At 40.3% G+C, this 20,324-nt stretch overlaps 1 protein-coding gene across 3 annotated transcripts; it reads right to left on the reverse strand.

Moving 5' to 3' along the window:
* Window positions 1-185: 185 nt before the first annotated feature.
* Window positions 186-19,971, reverse strand: LOC308402100 (uncharacterized protein). 3 transcript variants are annotated; one of them, XM_080890710.1, is made up of 18 exons: window positions 19,835-19,971; window positions 15,685-15,855; window positions 15,487-15,607; window positions 15,033-15,244; window positions 14,846-14,938; window positions 14,284-14,449; window positions 12,027-12,098; window positions 10,696-10,811; window positions 8,481-8,579; window positions 6,888-6,986; window positions 3,045-3,142; window positions 2,820-2,940; window positions 2,452-2,564; window positions 2,116-2,257; window positions 1,743-1,879; window positions 1,553-1,670; window positions 802-863; window positions 186-710 (listed from the first exon to the last, which is right to left on the reverse strand). In XM_080890710.1, the coding sequence occupies exons 1-18, from the start codon at window positions 19,847-19,849 to the stop codon at window positions 491-493; spliced, it is 2,175 nt and encodes a 724-aa protein (XP_080746836.1). In that variant the 5' UTR covers window positions 19,850-19,971; the 3' UTR covers window positions 186-490. The 3 variants fall into 3 exon arrangements, with proteins under 3 accessions (XP_080746836.1, XP_080746835.1, XP_080746837.1); XM_080890709.1 differs by having other exon boundaries at window positions 187-710; window positions 15,685-15,858; window positions 19,835-19,970; XM_080890711.1 differs by lacking the exons at window positions 2,820-2,940; window positions 3,045-3,142 and having other exon boundaries at window positions 187-710; window positions 15,685-15,858; window positions 19,835-19,970.
* Between the last annotated feature and the right edge of the window lie 353 nt (window positions 19,972-20,324).

Consider the following 20,324-nt stretch of genomic DNA (forward strand, 5'->3'; position numbering starts at 1 on the left):
CCCGTTTAATAGCAGGAACCATATCATCATTTAGGATTGATAGCACTTATAAGAGATAATGGCAGTTGGCATGAGCATGAAACCAGACTGTGGTTTTGGGGGAGGGGCTCAGAAGGGACTGGTGACGTCTCCTGGGTCAGGCAGATGCACTAATAAGAGATGAGAGACAAAGAGATGAGGGAAGGTAGGTGGGGAACTAAAAGAAGAACAAACTGCTTGTAGCTCAAGGGGTCAAATATACACAAATAATTGAAAGGGGAGTGTTATGAGATGTGGGCCTGCTCCAGAAATTCAGATAACTTATTTCCAATGTAAAACCTTGAAGTTTAAGATGGAGAACAAATGCAAAAATTGTCAATTTTGATGCGAAAGTCCACAAAATTTAGAAACTGATACAAATTCAGGCTGGTTTAATTTGATTGTTTTAATGAAATTCAAACCCAGTTTGTATCTTATTTATTAATTTAACTTACAAATAAAACAGAAAACTTCAGGAAGGCAGATTTTCAAGGCTGCTGAGGGCAGCCAGGGGACCTGAGCGGTTCAAGTGGTTTTTCTGTGTAGAGGTCAGGTTCAGGTAGCTCATATCTGCTGATTGACACACAATCTCAGACGCACGACTGTAACAAGTCCCATCTGTCTGCTTGGAGTGACCTCTAAGTGTACCATCCAACAAGGCCTGAGCTTCAGACTGCTCAGGTGAAATCACACTGTGGATGCAAAGTTAACAGACATTTAATTAGGTTTCATTGTTCCTAACAAATTAATTTGAGGCAAGTTCTGAATCACTGCTGGACCTACCTTGAAGACTGCTGAGGAAGAGACTTGAAAACTTGCTGGTCATCTGGCATTTTCTTAAGTTTCTAATCACACAAAACAAGCAGCAGATTAATATTAAATTCAAAAGATGAGCTTTATCTGTTAAGACCCAGGACACAGTCAGGCTGTATCAGTGTAGGTAATTCAGTGTCAAAGACTCAACAAATATTAAATTATGTTATGTTAGCATTTAACATGCTACAGACCTCAGTTAGCATGTTAAAGTTCATGACAGCACAATCAGAAAAAAGTGAATAAATGTGGCTTGTTTGAAGAGGCTCCCAGGAGAAAGCCTCTTGAATCAGAGCAAACCACACAATGGAACAATGTCCTTTGGAAAGACGAGACTAAAGTGATGTTTGACGAGAATGTCCAGTGCTGTTTGGCAAAAACCAAACACAACTCATCAGCACAAACACTTCATACCAACTGCCAAGCACGGTAATGGAGGGGTGAGGATTTGGGCTTGTAGTCACAGAGTCAATCATTAAATCGTTAAATTTTGATGAAAATTTAACGATCTAAGGCCAAAGTTGGCAGAGAGTGAATTTTTCTTTTTTACCAAGGTGTATTTACGCAACACCTTTGAGGCAGAGCCTAATTATAGGTTTAGGAATTTCTATTTTATTAGAAAGGCTCATAGATCATTCTTATGATAGCCAAATAAATGGAAAACATAAAACAACATGGAGCATGTGTATAAAATAAAAGCACAATTAAGCACGAGTGGTACCTCAGCAAAGTGAAGCAGCTCCGTCTTCTGCAGGCTGAACTCCAGGACAGCGAGCTGGTTGGACATTTGTGATATTTGGTTTCCGAGTTTCTTGTTTTCGAGCTCTAAAAGTTCCACCCTTAGGATCAGAACGAACATGAAGTCTGGATTGGATGACTTATCATTCAGTAAATTTCAGTAATTTCAGTACCTGCATTTGGATAAAGAAGCTTTTAGACAACTGTCCTTCTTCTTGTGCTCCTCCTCGTTTAGCTGTTGCAGTAGCTTCCTCCTCTCAGAGAGTAGTTTCTCATTTTCCACAGTTATGCTTATGACAAGCTCCTTCTCCTGAGCATGAAAAGGAAAAAAGAAACATTTACCACCTTCAGCTTTATATCAGCTCCTACAGTCCCCCTTGATGAACATTTACAAATTTGGCTTCATCACTGAACCAATAAGACAGCAAACAGAAGGACACAAGTAGCAGTTTTCTTTTTTCTTTTGGGGACATAAAATACAGACTAAGCAACTGTAAAAAGACTCAATGTTACTGCTCCACCTCAAACATCCAAGTGCAGACTCACCTTTGCTACTGAATGACAGCACAAGGACAATTCTCTCTCTAGACTTTTTATCTTCTCATCACGCCAGGTGGTTTCATCTTCAAATTTCTGTTTGGCTCGGCAAAGTTTGGCCTTGTGTTTTTGCTTCATCTCGTGGAATTTGCTGAAGGGACATGGTAAAAAAAATCAAATGCAAAAAGCTCATTTCATGATGGCAAAAGATGCCTACGTGTTACACTCTGCACAGCCGTTTTATTCCATTTAATTATAGTTGTCTCCTGTATGGATGAATGGACGTCTAATCATAATTACACGTCAAACTCATTGTATTTGTCACACTGATGTAAGTTAGGTTACCTTCGCTCTTCGTCAATGCAGTACAGGGTCTCGCAGATCTCGCTTTTAAGTGCCTCACACTCATCTTGGGAGGACAGCAGAGTTTTCATTGCTTGTTGACAATTAATACACTCCTACAGTCCAAAATGAAAACATCAGCACAGACAGAATTTATTTTTATTTTTGGTGTTTACAGTTGGGGTTTTTGTGTTTGTTTTTGTTTGCCCAGAGCATTAAGTATCACCTTCTGCACATGTGAATTATTTATTTGCAGCTTTCTCTTTGAACTGAAAACATGAGCTAGGCAACTGTTATTTTTCCACTTTAGCATTATGACATGAAAGCAGGTTTAAATGTGTAAGCAGACCTGAGGAAATATGGGAAATTACCTTTTGTGGTCTGTTTTCTTCACACTTTATCGTCTGTGGCTCTTCATCCGCTGTCACAAAGGAGTCATGTGACTGAGTGTTTACAAAAAGATAGGGATCTGCCTTTTTTTGTTTCAGCAGCCTTCAAACACAGACATGGACACACACTGAATATAAACCTTCATTCATGGGACTGTTTTATAGAAAATCCTGAGAGGTAGAAGGTCCAGGGATTGAATATCGTACATTTGATCCTGCAGGATGTCTTCACTGGTGTTGATATTTAGCACAAAGTTATCCACACTGGTTTGGGAACAGTCAACCTGCTGCTGAAGAGAATGTATCTAAACAGATGAGAAAAAAGATATAATGTATAATGTAACAGAAAAGGCTGTTTATTTTATTAAAAAATTATTGGGACTCATCTGAAAAAATTCTCCATGTTCTTCTAATGTCTCAATTCGTCACCAAAAGCCATCTCGTGAGCACTGACGCTATTTAAAAAATAATAATAAAAATCGGCAGGCAGGTCTGATTGCTCTTAATCAACTTACTCACCCTGTACTGGACACAAAAAGATTCAGGCCCCGAGAATAGTTGGCGACCACGTGGCAACCACTGGTTATCAGGCAAAAGAGAGTACTATCTGACCAGTTGCAGGTGGTTGCTGGCAATCACTGTGAAATGAACTGCTAAAGCCTCAGTTGGGGTGGCTGTAGCTCAGGTGGCAGAGCAGGTCAGCCACTAATCAGAAGGTCGGTGGTTCGATCCCAGGCTGGCTGCATGCCAAATATCCTTGGGCAAGATACGGCACCAAGATACTAACCCCATGTTTGCCTACTGGTGGTGGTCAGAGGGCCCGGTGGCGCCTGTGTCCGGCAGCCTCGCCTCTGTCAGTGCGCCCCAGGGCAGCTGTGGCTACAATGTAGCTTGCTATCGCCAGTGTGTGAATGGGTGAATGACTGAATGTAGTGTAAAGCGCTTTGGGGTCCTTAAGGACTAGAAAAGCGCTATACAAATGCAGGCCATTTACCATTTATGCACACTTAAAAACTGGTCAGCAACGTCATTTGTCGTTGCTGATAAGTTGGCGAGCACTTGCTGGAAGTTGGTTGCTGTTGCCAGCATGAACATTGTTTGTGCTATATGGGATACAGTGCTGCACTGAAAACTTCTTTGTAACTGCAGGTTATCAGGGTCACCTGTGGTTTCTAAGACAGCCCATAACTACTCATGAAAAAGCAGGCAAACTTTTAATAGTGCAGCTCAAAACCTGTGATGGATACTGCTCAACCTTTTAAATGTGTTGGTTTGTAAAGCACAACTTTACTTTACTGGTTACTGGTTTGTCTTGCAACCAATTGCTTGGTGGTTAGGCAAGTGTTTGTAAACAAATTGGTGTCTTTCACAAAAACTATGGGTTACAGGCTGGTTGGGAAAAACCAGAGGCCTTGAGTAAGTCACAGTCCTGTTAACAGGGGTTCAGAATTCAGGGTTGTCACGTGGGTCATGCAGCTTTCATATAGTTCTCACAAGCGCTTAGCAGGTGGTTAAAATATGTGCTGATAACATACAGACATGTTTTTTACTTGAAGACTTGAAGACCTAGCTAAGGCTTTCAGATCTCTATGAAACTGTATTTATTCTGTCTTAGTTACCTTGGTCTTTCATCCCATTGAATGCATGTATGCATATCTTTGTCTATAAGAGTTTGTGTGTGTGTATGTATCTATGTATCACATTGTCCAGTAGGGATGGGTATCGAAAACCGGTTCTTGTTGAGAACCGGTTCCCACTGTTTCAATTCCTTGGAATTGTTTGCCATTTTTGCAAACGATTCCCTTATCGATTCCAGTCGCCCCGAATGACGTCACCACGTTGCGGAGCGTCATTTACCTGGCAGCAAACGCGGCGCCTAAGCGGCTTAAACACTCAAAAGTTTGGTCATACTTTACGAGAACAGATGACAGCAGGGCAACTTGCAATACTTGCAAGTAGATATTTCATAAAGGAGGAAACGCTACGAATATGCAAAAGCATTTGCTCACAAAACACGTGCGTTTTGTGAGCAAATGCTTCCGCTCCGGACTCGTGAAGCTCAACCCAGCAGCAGCGGTAATGTTTGCACGTCCTCTCCCGTTAATGTGGCAGGTAAATAATCAACTAACAGTGCATATTATGTTAGCGCAATCTGCCTTATTACAAAACCTGCCTTTACTGTGCATTTAGGTGACCATGATGAGAGAGACAGACAGAGTCTGGCTCAGATGCTGGCAGTTCTCGCTCCTTTTAGGCCTGGATAGATGAATGTCACCGAGCAGTGACTAAGTTTGTGGTAAAAGGCTTGCACCCATTTGCCACAGCAGATGCCCCCGATTTTCAGTATGTGAATGTGTTTAATTGTAGTCAGGTACATTACTGGATATTCTTGTGTAATTGCTACAGAATCATTTATGTTGACGGGTAGTTTTTACATTTGTTTACAATACAGGTCTCCTGAGGTTGCTTAATCCACCTTGGTAGAGGTGTGTTTTCAGTCCCACCTATTTAGCAAGATTACTCAGCAAGATTACTCAACAACTGTCAGACTGAGAGCAAAGGAAGAAACACATTAAATTTTAGATTTTAGATCTCTCTATTTAAAACTGTGATAAGCAGTTCGTGGACGCACTTTTCACATGTCATTCAAATCATCCTTCTAATTGTAATTTAGTATATATTAAACCTGACAGCGACGAAAGAATTCAGCACTTCTCTGCTGAAACTCTGTATTATAAACAGCAAAGGTTTACCTGTCAAGGTGTGTTGTAGCGCTTAGTTGAGGTAACAAACTGCAGGGTGTAGGCAGTACAAATAGTGTAAACAAAAGGCGGCCTTTAATAGCTGATATGCATAAAGTAACAAAAAATATGAAGGTTAAAAAAAAATCCCAAACTGATGATTTGTAACAAAATCACATATGGGAACTGGAGCTAAAGAAAGTCAAACACTAGACGGCAAACTATCTTGAAACATACTTGAAACATCTTGAAGCAATAGACTCAACTATATGAAAAGAAATCAAACTCTCTGTTAGAATAATACAAAAGAATCGAATCGGGAATCTAAAACTCAAACTACCAAATACAAGAATAAAGAATTCACTCATTAGATTAAAAAAAAAAAAGAAACCCAAAACTGAAATATAGACCTAAAGCTCAAACACCACATAAACCTTAAAGACCATGAGAGATCTTACTTCCTCCTCACATTCAACATTTTTCTGTCATACTGGACATGACGCAATTAGTCAGCAACAGCTCCGAGAGGTTTTCTGACTCTTGCTGGGTGAAATCAGAAGCAAAGAAAGTCTTGTTTTCACAAATACACTACAGCTTGGAGAGCAACTGTTCAGTGTTAGACAGGTGTGTCACTTCCATGCAAATTACAGGCGACATATATACTTGTATACACTACGTACCTGTACTAAGTGTTTATATACTGAAATTACAACGTTAAGCATTTGACCCGTATGCTCAAATTGTTTGTGACCCATATATTTAGGTCAAGCATTATTTACATTTGTAAGAACACCTGTTGATGCACACAGGTTGTTTTGAGATTTAATAACTGGAAATAATGTGTAGGTTTGTGGCCTATTTTGAGCGCTTTGTGACATATGGTTGGTAGAAATAGGCCAATCTTTTTTTTTTAGTGTAAGGGTGGCATAACAGTCATTATTTTTGACTTCATGAACTGACCTCAGCCATAAGCCTGTGAAAATGAGCCCAAAAATGATTGATGATAAGGTCTGGGAAGAAAGCCCAGAAAGTTATACAAAGAGGGTGTTGAATGTCATAAGAAGCAAAGTTGTGTAAATTGATGCACTGATTAAAGTTAGACACATTTATTAGGTAACTGTTGTAAGATAACGATTCAGAGACAATTGGGGAAATAGATAGAGTTTAGTATTGGAATTAAATATCAGGTTTTCTGTCTTTGCCTTTGTGTGTCTCTGTGTGCTGTTTGTGCTTATGTGTTGTCTTCTGTTCATTGTGATGTTCTGTTTTGTTTGCATGACGGTTTTAACTTATTAATATATTTACTTACAGTTTCCTCTTTTTCCAAAAGGCTTCTCCTCTCTGCAGTGAGCTTTTCTTGCAAACGTCTGCAGGTCTTGTTGCTCTGTACCAGCTCTGCTGTTGGAGACTGAAAGAAGTACAAAATCAAACTTTACATTTTATTCAAGCGCATCAATATGAAGAACGTAAATAATGAAATCTTTTTTTCTAGCCAATCTGTACTGACTGTTGTGATGTTGGGCAGACATAATATTCAGGTATTTGTAAGCTTGTGTCACAGTCCTGTGTAGGTGACCCTGTATTTTGAGTTTTGTACTTTTATTTTTTATTTCATCATGGTTTATGACTGCTAGTGTTTTGGTGTCTGTTTTGTATGTCTAGTGCTCTAGTTGTTCTTTGGTCTGTGATTTCTAGTTCTTAGGTTTTGTTCCTGTGCCCCTCATGTGTAGTGTAGCTTTAGTTCTGTCTTCATGTCTATTTTCTTGTTCAGTGGTGTCTCATGTCGCAGTTGTTGTTGCTGTCCCTGTGCTCCGTACTTTCTCTGCTCAGCGTCAAGTCCATGCCTCTGTGCCTGCCGTGTGTTTCCTGTTTTTATTCTGATAGTCCCTGTCCTGTGTTCTGGTTTTGCGTCCCCTTGTCTCGTTACCTCTGATTACTCCCTGCTGTGCTCTCTTTCTGTGTCTCATTCCCTCATTACTCCGGTGTGTATTAAGCCCTCATCGAAAGTTCAGGTTGCTGTAGAGCACCTTCGGGATTTGGTGGAACAGGAAATTAGCATCAAATGTGCAGTCGACAAATCAGCATGAACTGTGCGATGCCTTAATTAGACAGCTATAACCAATTATAACTATTTCTAATTATATTTTATAATTTAACACATACTGAAATAGAATAACACAAACAGTGCGCAGGATTTTAACACATCCTCTCTTAGAGTGAAAGCAAAAGTGATATTAGTGAATTTTGAATAGCTGTTTTGGCTATTGAAGAAATGAGGTGACAGTTTTACAGCCATGTGTTTAAGTTCATGTTCTGATTTTTGTTATTTCAGGTACCTAAGTGTTCTCTATCTGTTCCTCCCCCTGCCTGTGTGTGTGATTCCTGTTGTGTCTCTACTCTTATTTTCTGTGCCGGGCTCCAGTGTGATTGTCCTCATTGTCTTCACCTGTATTAATTACTTTCAGCTGATATATGTTGCCCGCCTGTCTCCTACTGACTGACCAGCCATCTGTGCAAAGATAGTTCTGTTTTTCTCTCTGTCAAGCTGTGTTATGTTTGCCCAAGCGCTGCCTAACCTTTCTTTCACGAGCTCATGTTTGCCCTCGCTCCTTTTCCCAGTAGGCTTTTGTTTATTTTAGATTATTCAAACAGCAGTTAAAACTTTCCATGTCATACTCTCACTCCTGCATTGTGCATATGAGTCTCCTGTCAATGTAAATCCCAAATTTGCTGTTGCATTCTTAGTTGTGCATTTATGTAAGAGCAGTACCAAAAATAGCACAAGACCAGTTTAGAAGGTTTCAAAGCTAACTTCCTCCAAATGCTCCTGTCACTAAAATATGTATATATAGCATAAGAATGCAAAACCTTGAGTGAATACATCATGTTTAAACAGACTTACTTGAGTTATCTCTGTTGCTTGTTTGACTGGAACCTCTTTAGTTAGGAGCTCCTGTAAGGCTGCCTTCAACTGCTCTGCTTCTTCTTGCAGCGACACAACCTAAGACAAACACACATACAGTAGACAAGTTGTTATTTCATTATTCATTCATTCATGTTTGTGTTATTTGATGCTTAAATAATTAATTAGCCGATCTACAAAATAAAACACACACACACACAAACCAATCCTCACAGGGGCCTTTATGCTACATATATTTGCATAATGTCTGTTCTGCACATGCAGTTAACATGTAAGTGCATGTACCTCTCATGTACTTCATATTCAGCCGTGAATTAACAGCAAAGTCGAAATGCGAACTGAGAACTTTGCTATTTTGTTTTAATTTAACTAAATTTTGCTGCACAGAAAGTAACAGCAAATAAATCTAACACAGTTTCACAAAGATACAGTATTGCACAAAAGTCTTGCCCCAACCCTCATTTCATTATATTTTGCTTCAGAGAAGTGAGAGCTCCTTGTATTTATTAAAAAGTGGTCCTGAGCAATAGTTCTCCAGGTTTTCAGAAGGTCTTTCAAAGTTTTTCTTTAGACACTGGCTGCTTTTTCACTCATTTTCAATCCAGTCCTTCAACCTGATCCTTTTTCAGAGGAATGTTTTTTTGTTTGTTAAGCTGCTTAATGCTGACTTATGAATTAGTCAAATTCATAAGCACAAAAAATGCACCTAACTTACAGGATGAACCACTATTGTGCACACACATAACAGACAACCTGCTACTTTGTTCCTAGCAGCCTGCTGGAAAAACACATAATTTATTCCCATTTATTGCCATGTCTTTAGTTGGCGAAAGAAAACATAGTTTGAAGGCATAAAATAGTATTTTTGCATTAACAAGGTGATTGTTGGTCAAATTGTTGGTGAAATCTTGTGTGGTATGTATGGAGAAGGTCAGGAGAGAGGTACAACAGTGAGTGTCTACAGCCATCTGTAAAACATGGTGGTGGTAAAAGACTGCTTCATATAAGGCCAAAGAGTGGTCATCCATCCATTCGCTTCCGCTTATCCTTTTCAGGGTTGCGGGGGGCATCGGAGCCTATCCCAGCTGTCTTAGTGCGAGAGTTAGGGTACACCTTGGACAGGTTGCCAGTCTGTCACAGGGCTAACACACAGACAGGAGACAACCAATTGCACTTGCATTCACTCCCGCATTCACACCTATGGGCAATTTAGTGTTTCCAATTAACCTATCCCCACTAACTACATGTCCTTGGACTGTGGGAGGAAGCCGGAGTACCCGGGGAGAATCCACGCAAACACGAGGAGAACATGCAAACTCCACACAGAAAGACCCTGGCCTGATGGTGGAATTGAACTCAGGACAGCAGGCAGCACAGTGGCACAGTGGTTAACACTGTTGCCTCACAGCAAGAAGGTCCTGCTCGTGTATACTTTTTCTTTATATGTATGTGTGCTTCTGTGACATGCTGCTCCTGGACATTCATAGCTGCTCTGTGTAGTTTGATGCGAGTATATGCTTGTACATAGGGGTACAGTTGTAAAGAGGAAGTATAGGATGTATCACTGCTGATTAAAAATAAATAAAAATTGAGTTTAAAAAAAAACATGGTGGTGTTTGGTGGTTTAGAGCTGTATTAGAGCCACTGGTGTTGGAGATCTCGTCCAATTTGATGGAAGCATTAACGCAGAAAGCTACAGTCCAATTTTGATGCACCATATAGTGCCATCTGGAAAGAATCTGATTGGCAACACCTTCATTTCTCAGCCTGATAACAATCCCAAACACATTTCCAATGCAATAAGCGCACACTAGGATAGAGAAAAAACACAGTGAAACACAGTGCTCCCCAGAGACCTCAGCATTATTGAAGCAGTGTGGGATCATCTGGACAGAGAACAGAACAACAGGTAGCCGACATCCAAAGAAGAGCTTTAAATGTCCTTCACGAAGCCTGGAAAACTATTTCTGAAGACTACTTAAAGAAATTATAAGATGCCTTGAAGAAGCGGGTATAGGCTACATTGAAGAATAAAGATGAATTTCACCTTGAATTTCAAGTTTGTTACAATTATTTTTGTCTTTTACACCGTATATACATGTATGTTTACACATTTCAATAAATTACTGCACCTGTTTCCCAAAATCTTCATTGTATGTTTTTGTAAATTACTTTATTCTAGCTGGTCTCTTACCATCTGCTTCAAAGAGGTTTTCTCAGCATCCAAGGAGCGAACCCTATTCCTCAAGGCTCTGATCTCGAGGTCCAGGCGATCATTTAGCTCTTTAGTCTTTCGCAGTTCCACCATTTCTTTAAAAAAACAAAAAAGTACTTATTAGATCAGCGGTCCCCAACCTTTTTTGCGCCATGGACCGGTTTATGTCAGACAATATTTTCATAGAACGGCTTTTAAGGTGTCGCGGATAAATACAACTAAATAAAACCAGTACTGGTACCAAATAAAAAGAAGATTTCTTCATAACACACAGGAACAGACCCAGGGAAACAGAGTTAACAATAAAAACAATTTAAAAAATAACGCTAAAAACCCTGAAAACCATGAATTTCACACCCGAGTCTCAACTCTTGCAGCCCAGTACCAAACGACTCACAGACCTGTACCAGTCTGTGGCCCAGGGCTTGGGGACCGCTGCATTAGATGATGATAATGATGATAATAATAATAATACAACATGCTATCACTGTTATCGTTTTTATTTTACTTTAAACACTTTGAAGGTCTACTTAATAAATGCGATTAAAAGATTCATTTCTATTTTTTAAAGACTGTACTACCTGCTGTACTCCACATTTCTGAAGCTAAAATAATGCTCCAGCAGTTTAAATTTATTGGGCCAAGTCTATTATACAAAACACTGATGGCCACCAGCGCTACCCCTCAGCATACTAGTAGATGCATCTATGTTGTAAATGGAAAAATCCTAAGTCACTTCCTTCTCGAGTTATCGTGTTCGCAAGATTTTCAGAATACTTAAAATCTGAACTTGAACTTATCTGAGATTTTTAGGAGATACACGCGAGGCATGAATCTGAATACCCTAACTCGGGTTTCAATGCCACCTGCCCACCTGGCAGGATGACAACAATACCCCATCAGGCTTTTACAGGTGAGGGGTTAATAAAAGCTGTTTCCTTGCTGATCTGCGGTGGAGGGAAAACTAAAAGAAGGGGTTTTATTCCAGTTCATGAATCTGAACTGTATGGGGCGTGTAAACCTGCTTTTGTCTTCGTTTCACAATTAGTTCTTTGAAAACTGTTGTTTAGAATGCAATTTCTTGGTAGTGGCGAGGTGTGTTGTTGGCTCAGCTGCAGCGGATGTGCGGCGCAGTTTCAGGGGAAATGTGTGGAGTAAGCTGGAGCACGGATGAATGCTGAATGACATTTCACCAAAGAGCCACTATAAAGCTATTATAACAACCAAAGTGAATCACAAACTGTGTCTGGCTATCTGTTGGGAATCCGTAGTGGCAATTTTGTGCTGAAAACATGCAAAACAATTCTCACCATATTTCTTCAGCTTTTCTACCTCCTGCCGGAGCTGCTCCACCTCCTGCTGTGCTGATTGCAACTCAGGCTCTGAAAAACAACATAAGCTAGAGTAAGCACACACTTCTCTGAACAAAGTTGCTGGTTAAGTTTTGTTACAGGGGTGCAAAACTTCGGTTTTATTTGAAGAGTATGCTTATGTGTTATACAAACAAGGCTAAAAATCGGTTCCAGATTTAGCTAAATGTGGCATTTTCTTTTCAAGCAGTCATGGCTGATTATTTTACACTAAACGAAAATAGGACTGAACTTTGAGGTTGCATGCTTTCTACTAGTTTCATTTGACATACATATGTATTCAGAGTCAAATAAAACAAATCCATCTTGAACTGTACACTACAGAATAACAAGAGAACAGATCTAACCTGGCCATGAAATAGCCTGTTAGCCAAATGTCTAGTTACTTTTGAGCCTATGAAAATCTTGTAGATAAGTTATAACTGCATTTGGAAATGGGCGATTTATTGATTGATGTATTTCTTTCTTCTTCTTTTTTATGATGATGATGTGCGTTGAATGACCCTCTCCTTGTATGTGTATATTTTCTCTTTTATCCCAGGAGAGGCTCTAATGTGAATGAAATAAAGAATTCTGATGTGTTACTCACAACAACCAGTGTATCACACAGTACTTGTTAATTTTTCTTCAAATAATGCTTTGCTTGTGTATTGTTAGTGCAATTATTTCCCAGAGAGAGTATTTTTTAATAATTTGTTACATTACTTTTACATGAGATGAGCTGTCACATACTGTAATTACCAGTAAACAATCAAGCTTAGACTACACCTCCCCACGTGACAGAAACTCTATCCTGATGAGGAACATATAAGATCTTCTTTTTAGTGTTTAATCATTAACACAAAGTCGAGAACAATGCCAGTGAATCTTGTGAATTGTGGACGCATGGACAGACAGACAAAGGATGATGAACCTATCACCTTGCCATAAATTTACTGGTCCTTCAGCAGGATGAGCAAAAATCCAGCCCAAAAAGCATTTCACAAAGAAATGTCTGTGAAGGTTCTCAGTCATCCAGGTCATTGTAGTCTAAGGAGCCTGGAAAGAAAGGCATCTGGACTTCTTTAAGTTTCCTTGAAGACGTTTCACCTCTCATCCAAGAAGCTTCTTCAGTTCAAAGAGCAATTGGTGGAGAGTCCCAGATTAGAGCGGGTGAAGCTGGTTCTGTTTTCCAAGGAGCTTGTAGTCATTTTCTGTGGTTTGAAAGACGAGTGAAAGAAGCCATCTATGTCCACTGTGAACGACCATCTTTGAACAGAGGCGGGGGTTTATGAGACCAACTGTCTGCCATCTATAAACCAGTTTTTAGATCCCTTCCCAGACGCCTTAATGCCCACTCACATCCTGGGACATTTGACCTCAGTAAATCACATGATAGGGTGTGAAAATGGGTTCACCCGAAACCTTGGCTGATTGTGAACCACACCTGTTTTCACACCTTGGCTGATGTGATTAGGTAGAGGACACTCCCATAGGGCTTAAAATCTGGGACTCTCCACCATTTGCTCTTAGAACTGAAGTGAAGACACTTCTCGGATGAGAGGTGAAACATCTTCAAGGAAACTTTAAAAAGTACGGACGCTTTCTTTCCAAATTCCTTAGACTTCACAAAGAAATGCTCAGCCACAATTTCTCCACTGTAGAAAGAGGCGTGGGTGGAAACGGAGGCTGTAATGCTGCATGCCTGACTGCTTATCACGCCTTTGTTACCTTAGTATTTTTCCTCTACCATACACACAAGCTGAAGCCAGCAAACTATAGTGTAAGTGTGCAAGTAAAAACATGTTTTTTTTTGTCTGTTTGTTTCTAATCCCCCGTCTTGCAGATGCCTAAGGATGGCATGTAATGCAACTAACAAGATAGCTGCTTGATTTGCAATTTAGTACGGTAATTCTGAAGATTACCTGTGACTAAATTAACTATACTTAGGAGTGTGCTATACCAAACAAGGTGGTACTGCAAGGACAACATAATCACCTCAGGATTAAGTCAAAGTGAACGTCTATTCCAAATTCAAAGAAATTACCTCAGTGCATTATTGCAAAATGTCCATGAATGGGAGGGACCAAATGCCTCCAGGAAAAGCTGCATTTAGCATATCCATATAAACACAGAGACAATTGTGATGGCAAGCCACCATGAGAAATCAGTTTAAGAATGACAGCCTCTTTATAAATTGTTGATTAATATCTCTCACCATATGCTCTCTGGGTCAAATGAGCAGACTCCAGCTCATCAGTCAAACGCCGGATCTCATTGTGTGCCATTGCCAGCCGGCGGGAGCCCTCCTCCAGGTCCCGCTCCAGCCGGGAGCACTCTCTTCCCAAACTACTTTCCTGGCCAGCCAAAAATCTGGCCTCAGCCTGCGAATACAACACGCATCAACTTACTGCATGTCCAATACAGCAATAACTGACAAGCTCTAAAAGGAAGTAAGCAGGAGCAGGAACATATAGCGTAAATGTTTAAAGGTCCATGCAAGAACTGGACACCTTGAGAAGTGCAGTGGGTCAAGATGCATCAGTCGGGTAGTATCTTGAAATTCTTCTGCCATGCAAATTTCCTAACCTGTGCTCAGAACAGAGCTAAATAACACTGGAACAGAAAATAAGAGTTTGTAGTTAATGTGGCGAGTGGCTAACGTGCAAGATCTTTATGTTTACACATTATACAAAAACTAAAGTCAGCATCAGTTCCTGAGAGCAATCTTAGTGTTTGTTAGTATTTAAAGGAGATGAGCGAACTAACGACATACATACAGGAATAAAAGTATGTTTGTTCTGTGAAGACTTGAGTCCAAAGAGTTTTTTCCATGCGCTCTGCCCATGACGTGGTGCCCCCTTGTGGGCAGCCTGTGGAATAACATTTGAAGACAGCGTCACAGACTAGGAAAACAATATGCATGTTGGCCATATGAGACTGAATTTGTGATGTTCTTCCTCTAACCTGGGATACGCCGGTGCTCTTCACTTGTGCTCCTGTCCCCATATGGTTGGCTGTGTTTCCATCACCCGTCAACTTGTCTGTAAGCTCGCTTGTCTCAAGCAGGGAAGCCCTCTCCACCAGGAGGTACGCCACCTGCTCACTGGGGCTGCTGTGAATCAACTCTGTGAGACCCTGCTGGTACAGCATTTTAGCCACCTCGCTTATCTGGGCATCTGACAGAGGAAATCGGTGAGGGGAGTTGATTACTCACGAAACTTGTGGGTAATCAAGTAAATAGAGCATGTTTAGGATGCTAAAAGAATAAGAAAGTAGAGTCCTTTAGTGTATGAGACTAAAACATCTCTGTCTTTAGAAATTTATGGGTATATACCATCCAATAATGAGGAAACACTACATTAATTCTGCTCTTGGGTTACTGTAATCTGTATATTGTGTAGGTAAGAATTTTTCACACCTTGAAGTGATATTAGGCGCCGCAGCTGCTCCTTAAGGTGATCATTCTCATCTTGTATCTCCTGAGCCAAAACATTTTTGTGCTCCGTGAAGAATCTGATCTGCTCCAGCGACTTGCGTACCTTACGCACAGAAAGGACAGATAACAGACTTTCTCTCTTATCGTCACATTCTGATATCTTCAGAGGGGATACCTTACCTCCGCCATTTCTGCTAAGTGCTGAGAGCGGTGGGTTTCCAGGTCTCTGGTCACTTTGCTGAGGCGGCTCGTCGTGCGCTGAAGAGCGCGCCATAGCAAACACAGCTGAGCTTCCTTTGAGGAGTCAGGAGGAAGACCTTCCTCTTTACACCAAGCAGAGATCTCCTCCAGCTGCTTTTGGTGACAGTGAAGGCAACATGTGGCTGAAAACTCAAAACCAATAACACCACGTTCTGGGAGATTTTTACTGTTTCCTGCTTCTTGAATTACTTAAAGATAAATTAAGTATATGATAAGTTATTTTTTTAAAAGTCATTTTTCAGCCTGAGGATTGATGCTACAAGCTGCAGAGCAAAAACACTGCAACAAAAGAATGAAGTTTGGAAGCAGACGCTTATGCTCCAACACAAGACCAACTTCATTGTGCATCACTAAAGCCTGATTTAGACTTCAACACAACATAACCTCTGCGAGTGTCCAACTTCACTGCCTGCATTTATGCTTATTATGGACACATTGTAGGCAGTGGTGGTCCTAGCCTGTTTTGCTCCCCGGGCAAACACTCCCTCTGGCGCAGAGGATTGTACATTAACATAAAACTGTTGTCGAAATTCACCAGAGAAACACACACACACACACACACACACACACACACACACACACACACACACACACACACACACACACACACACACACACACACACACACACACACACGAAGAGAGAGAGAGTATGCATTGTATGCAAACAGCTACCAAACAGCCATCATAATTCGTCATACAATGAGAACAGGACAAATCAACAACTGACAATGACTAATTAATATTAAAATCTATAACACAATGTATTGTTTGGAGTTTAGTCTGTTACTGTTACTATTTTTACCATTTCTTTTTGGAGCAACTGTAACCCACATAATTTCCTTAGGGATTAATAAAGTATTCTGATTGTTTCAGGATGACTTGCCTTTATCCAATGACACATATGCTTACTTGTATCTATCGAAAAAACATTGGTGCAAATTATAAATCTGTATCATAATGTCTGTCCAGCCAGCCAGAGAATCCCCCCGCCCTCTCCTCCCTGTGCCGCAAGCAGCAGGCGCACCTCGCAAACGGAGGGCGCCCTTACTCCCAGCAAATGGCCGATAGAAAACCAATCGGTGCCTATGCCATTCCCAGTATGCGCTGGCATGACGTCGGGGCAGCATGAGTACCAGCAATTTTTTTTTTTTTTTTTGCAGATGCTTGTGATCCATTAATCTCAACAACATTGCTTCAGTTCTGTGAGGTCTGCAGGATGTGAGTGAAGTTGGCCCCCCCACCTTCTTCAAATCTAACAAAAGTGGTATCAAACGTTTGTGCTACGTTTGTGCCGGTTTGTGCTGCTTCTGTTTTGAAGATATTAATGAAAATGTAAAGGTCAAACCCCCCTCCCCCCCACACACACACACATTAATGGAATCAAACAAAATTGATGTGAAACGTTTGTGCTGGTTTCCATCTGTCATGGCAGGTTAAGCCAATGTGTTTGGAAACAGGACCCAAAAGCAGATACTGTAGGAGACAGCCCACTCAGCCCTCACACATCTGGACACTATAGACTCATACTTTAGGATGCCGTTCATAGACTTCAGTTCAGCTTTCAACACCATCATTCACAAACTAGATCTGCAGAATCAACCTTTTGGGATTTATTTGCCTGGATGATTAAGCACGCATCAGGACATTATTTTATGAATATCTTTAAAATGATAGCAGCACAAACGTAGCACAAACATTTGATACCACTTTTGTTAGATTTGAAGAAGGTGGGGGGCCAACTTCACTCACATGTGCTCGAGATCATTGTCCTGTTTTATGATCCACCTGAATACAAACTTTAATGGACAGATGTCCTCTGTCAAGTCTCTGCTGTGTGGCAGGTAGGAATTGAACCAAAAGTGCATGTACTGTAAGATAAGGTTTAAAACTCAAAACAGCTTTATTTTCGACGCCTTGCAAAAATGACAAACTAAACAAATTCATGAGCTAATTATCAGGCAACAGGTGGAAGGGCAGCTGACACTAATCACGGCTAAATGAGACAAGGGAAGCAAAACTGAACATAACGTGCACAGGGTACCAAAACAAAAACAGGAAGTAACAGAACATGAGAACAAAAACATGGGCTTGACTCTGAGACAGAAAGGTAAACGAATATAGAGACCCAGACAAAGACATGAGAACTGACAAGAACAGCAGATAAACATGGAGACATGACTGACACTGAGACCCCCACAAAGACACAACAGCTTGATGCAGAAAGAAGACAAAACACAGAAAATATAGAAGTCGTGCAGAAGATGAAACATAGATGAGACTGGGACAGAGTGGACACAGAAGGGAACTAACATCATAACCAGCAACCAGGACTAGAGACACAGAAACTCAGAAAGACAAATAATTAAACTAAATATCATATAGAGACTAGAAGATAAATAACATCACATGTCCAAAAGAATCTGATTTTATTTTTTTTTAAATCAGACACAGGGGCCGTGACAGCCTCACACTTGACTTTAAATACACTGGTATACATGCTGACTGGTCCTGTGGCTGCAAAACAAGTCAAATCATCAACCGTCCACCACTGTTAGTATATCCATGACACATTAAAGAACAAGGCTGGCAGAAGGAGAAAGAGAAAGATTTCAAAGACATTGAAAACTAATGAGAGATGTGTCTACAGACCTCAGAATAACTGCCAAGACACTCATAAATGATTTAGCCATGTCAGGAATTACTGTTCAAAAGAAGACAATCAATTTAACCCTGCACAGGAATAATCCACCAGGTCACTGATTAAGAAAAACTCCACTTCTGCAGGAGAGACACTTTCAAATCAGACTAAAATAAGTAAGGACAACCTGGAGAAAGATTATGCAAGCATGTCCTTTGGGCAGACGGGACAAAGCTACAGCTCTCTGGGCACCGTGACACTGCTTATGTTTAGAGAAAGAAGGGAGTCAGAAGGAAGCAATACCATCTTCATGGTGAAACACGGTGGTGGGACTATTATGCTGTGATGATGCTGGAATTTTTTTCTGTATTTTATTCATCTTTAGGCATGAAAAGCTTAATAAAAATACTTGAGAAAAAAAATCTGAATCCTGCTTCTTTTTTATTCATGATGTTTTTGTCATAATTTATGCATGATAGGGTTAAATAACAACAATTACAGTTACACACTACATACATCTATAGTAACATTAAACGACCAGTGGGTGGGTGGGTATGGAGTGATACGTCAGTGTCCAATGTAGTGGTTTATGTGCAAGTATACCATCAACACTGACACAAATGCAAGATAACAACCTTTGAATACCTCTCCACTGTAGTGACCACTATCCGTGAAAGGGTTAAGTATCCATTATGTATCCATGTAAAGATTAACTTTGAGATTAAAAATCTCTTATTCAAGAGAGTTATAACATAAAAGTTCTATAACTAAAAAAGTGCTATAATCTAATTGTAGAAAAAAAAAACATACAACCAATTCGTAAAGCGCGTTGATGTCTATTTACCAACATTAACAACGATATTAGACCTAAAACAAAAAAATTCAGCCCTTACTGTCGTTCATACTTTCATTTAAAAAAAGACACTGATGACACAAACCGCTAAGCGGAAAACACTCAAGAATAAGAACAAAGTTTTGAAGCAATGAGACACATTTTTATCAGTAATCGTTGTAGCTGTAAGCTTTCTGTGCTGTGGTTACACCTATTACATAAACGTCTGTTTCATCCTGTGCAGACAACTGGCATTAAACGGAGTGTCTAGGCTGAACCGCATTTTCTTCCTCGCTGTTTCTGTAGTTCAAAAACCTGACATAACTTAACATTACCACAAAAAATAACTAACTTAGAATGCATGCGCGTTAGTAGCTCAGTCTAAACCTCTTTCAGACACTCATGTTGAGTATTTTCTGAAAGTAAGCTGTTTTAAAAGATTGATAAAGTATGTACGACTTCTATATTTGGTGTCTGCAGTTATATGGAAACGTCCTAATAAGTTGGTGATATTTTATTTTCTGTTGTAATGTAAAGTCGCAGGTTTTCGCTAGCTAGCCATGTAGTGTAGTCGCTGCGAAGAAAAGTTAACGATACCTCTTGTTGATCCATTTGTCCTTAGGTGAAGGAAAACAATTTAAAAAAATCCCAGTCTCACGTTTTAGCTCTCATTTCACCGCGGCCAAGCGAGCCGTCATTTGTGAGCCGCGGTCTAGCCAGCCGCCTCTTATCCGCTGCATAAATTGTGTGCGCTTCTACACTAAACTTTACGGCAGCGCCTGTTCTCCTTCATTCCTGGTCGCAAACTTAGAACCGCGTACACATACACGTGCGCGTGCGTTCACAAATACACGCGCGCGCACACATTGCATCGGGTGATAGTTGAAGTCAAACTTTCAACACAATCCTCCTCTGGGCCACGTCTGGGCCAAGTTTAATTTCTATCAGCTGCAAGATTCCACAAAAATTAAAGGACAGTTATGCTCAAATTCAGTACAGTCAATGCAAAACAGTCACATCATATTCAAAATCATCCTTGATGGCTGATTTCAAAACATATTCCTCCACTGTACCTCTGGGCCAAGTT

The sequence above is a fragment of the Rhamphochromis sp. 'chilingali' genome, assembly GCF_963969265.1.
Source record: "Rhamphochromis sp. 'chilingali' genome assembly, chromosome: 9".
Taxonomy (NCBI): domain Eukaryota; kingdom Metazoa; phylum Chordata; class Actinopteri; order Cichliformes; family Cichlidae; genus Rhamphochromis; species Rhamphochromis sp. 'chilingali'.

Excerpts from the sequence above, each read along its gene's own strand:
- LOC308402100 (XM_080890709.1), bottom strand. Across the intron at positions 14,450-14,845 it reads ACAAACATACTTTTATTCCT|GCTGAGGCCAGATTTTTGGC; the intron begins GTATGTATGTCG and ends TTGTATTCGCAG. Across the intron at positions 1,880-2,115 it reads GCTGTCATTCAGTAGCAAAG|GAGAAGGAGCTTGTCATAAG; the intron begins GTGAGTCTGCAC and ends TTTCATGCTCAG.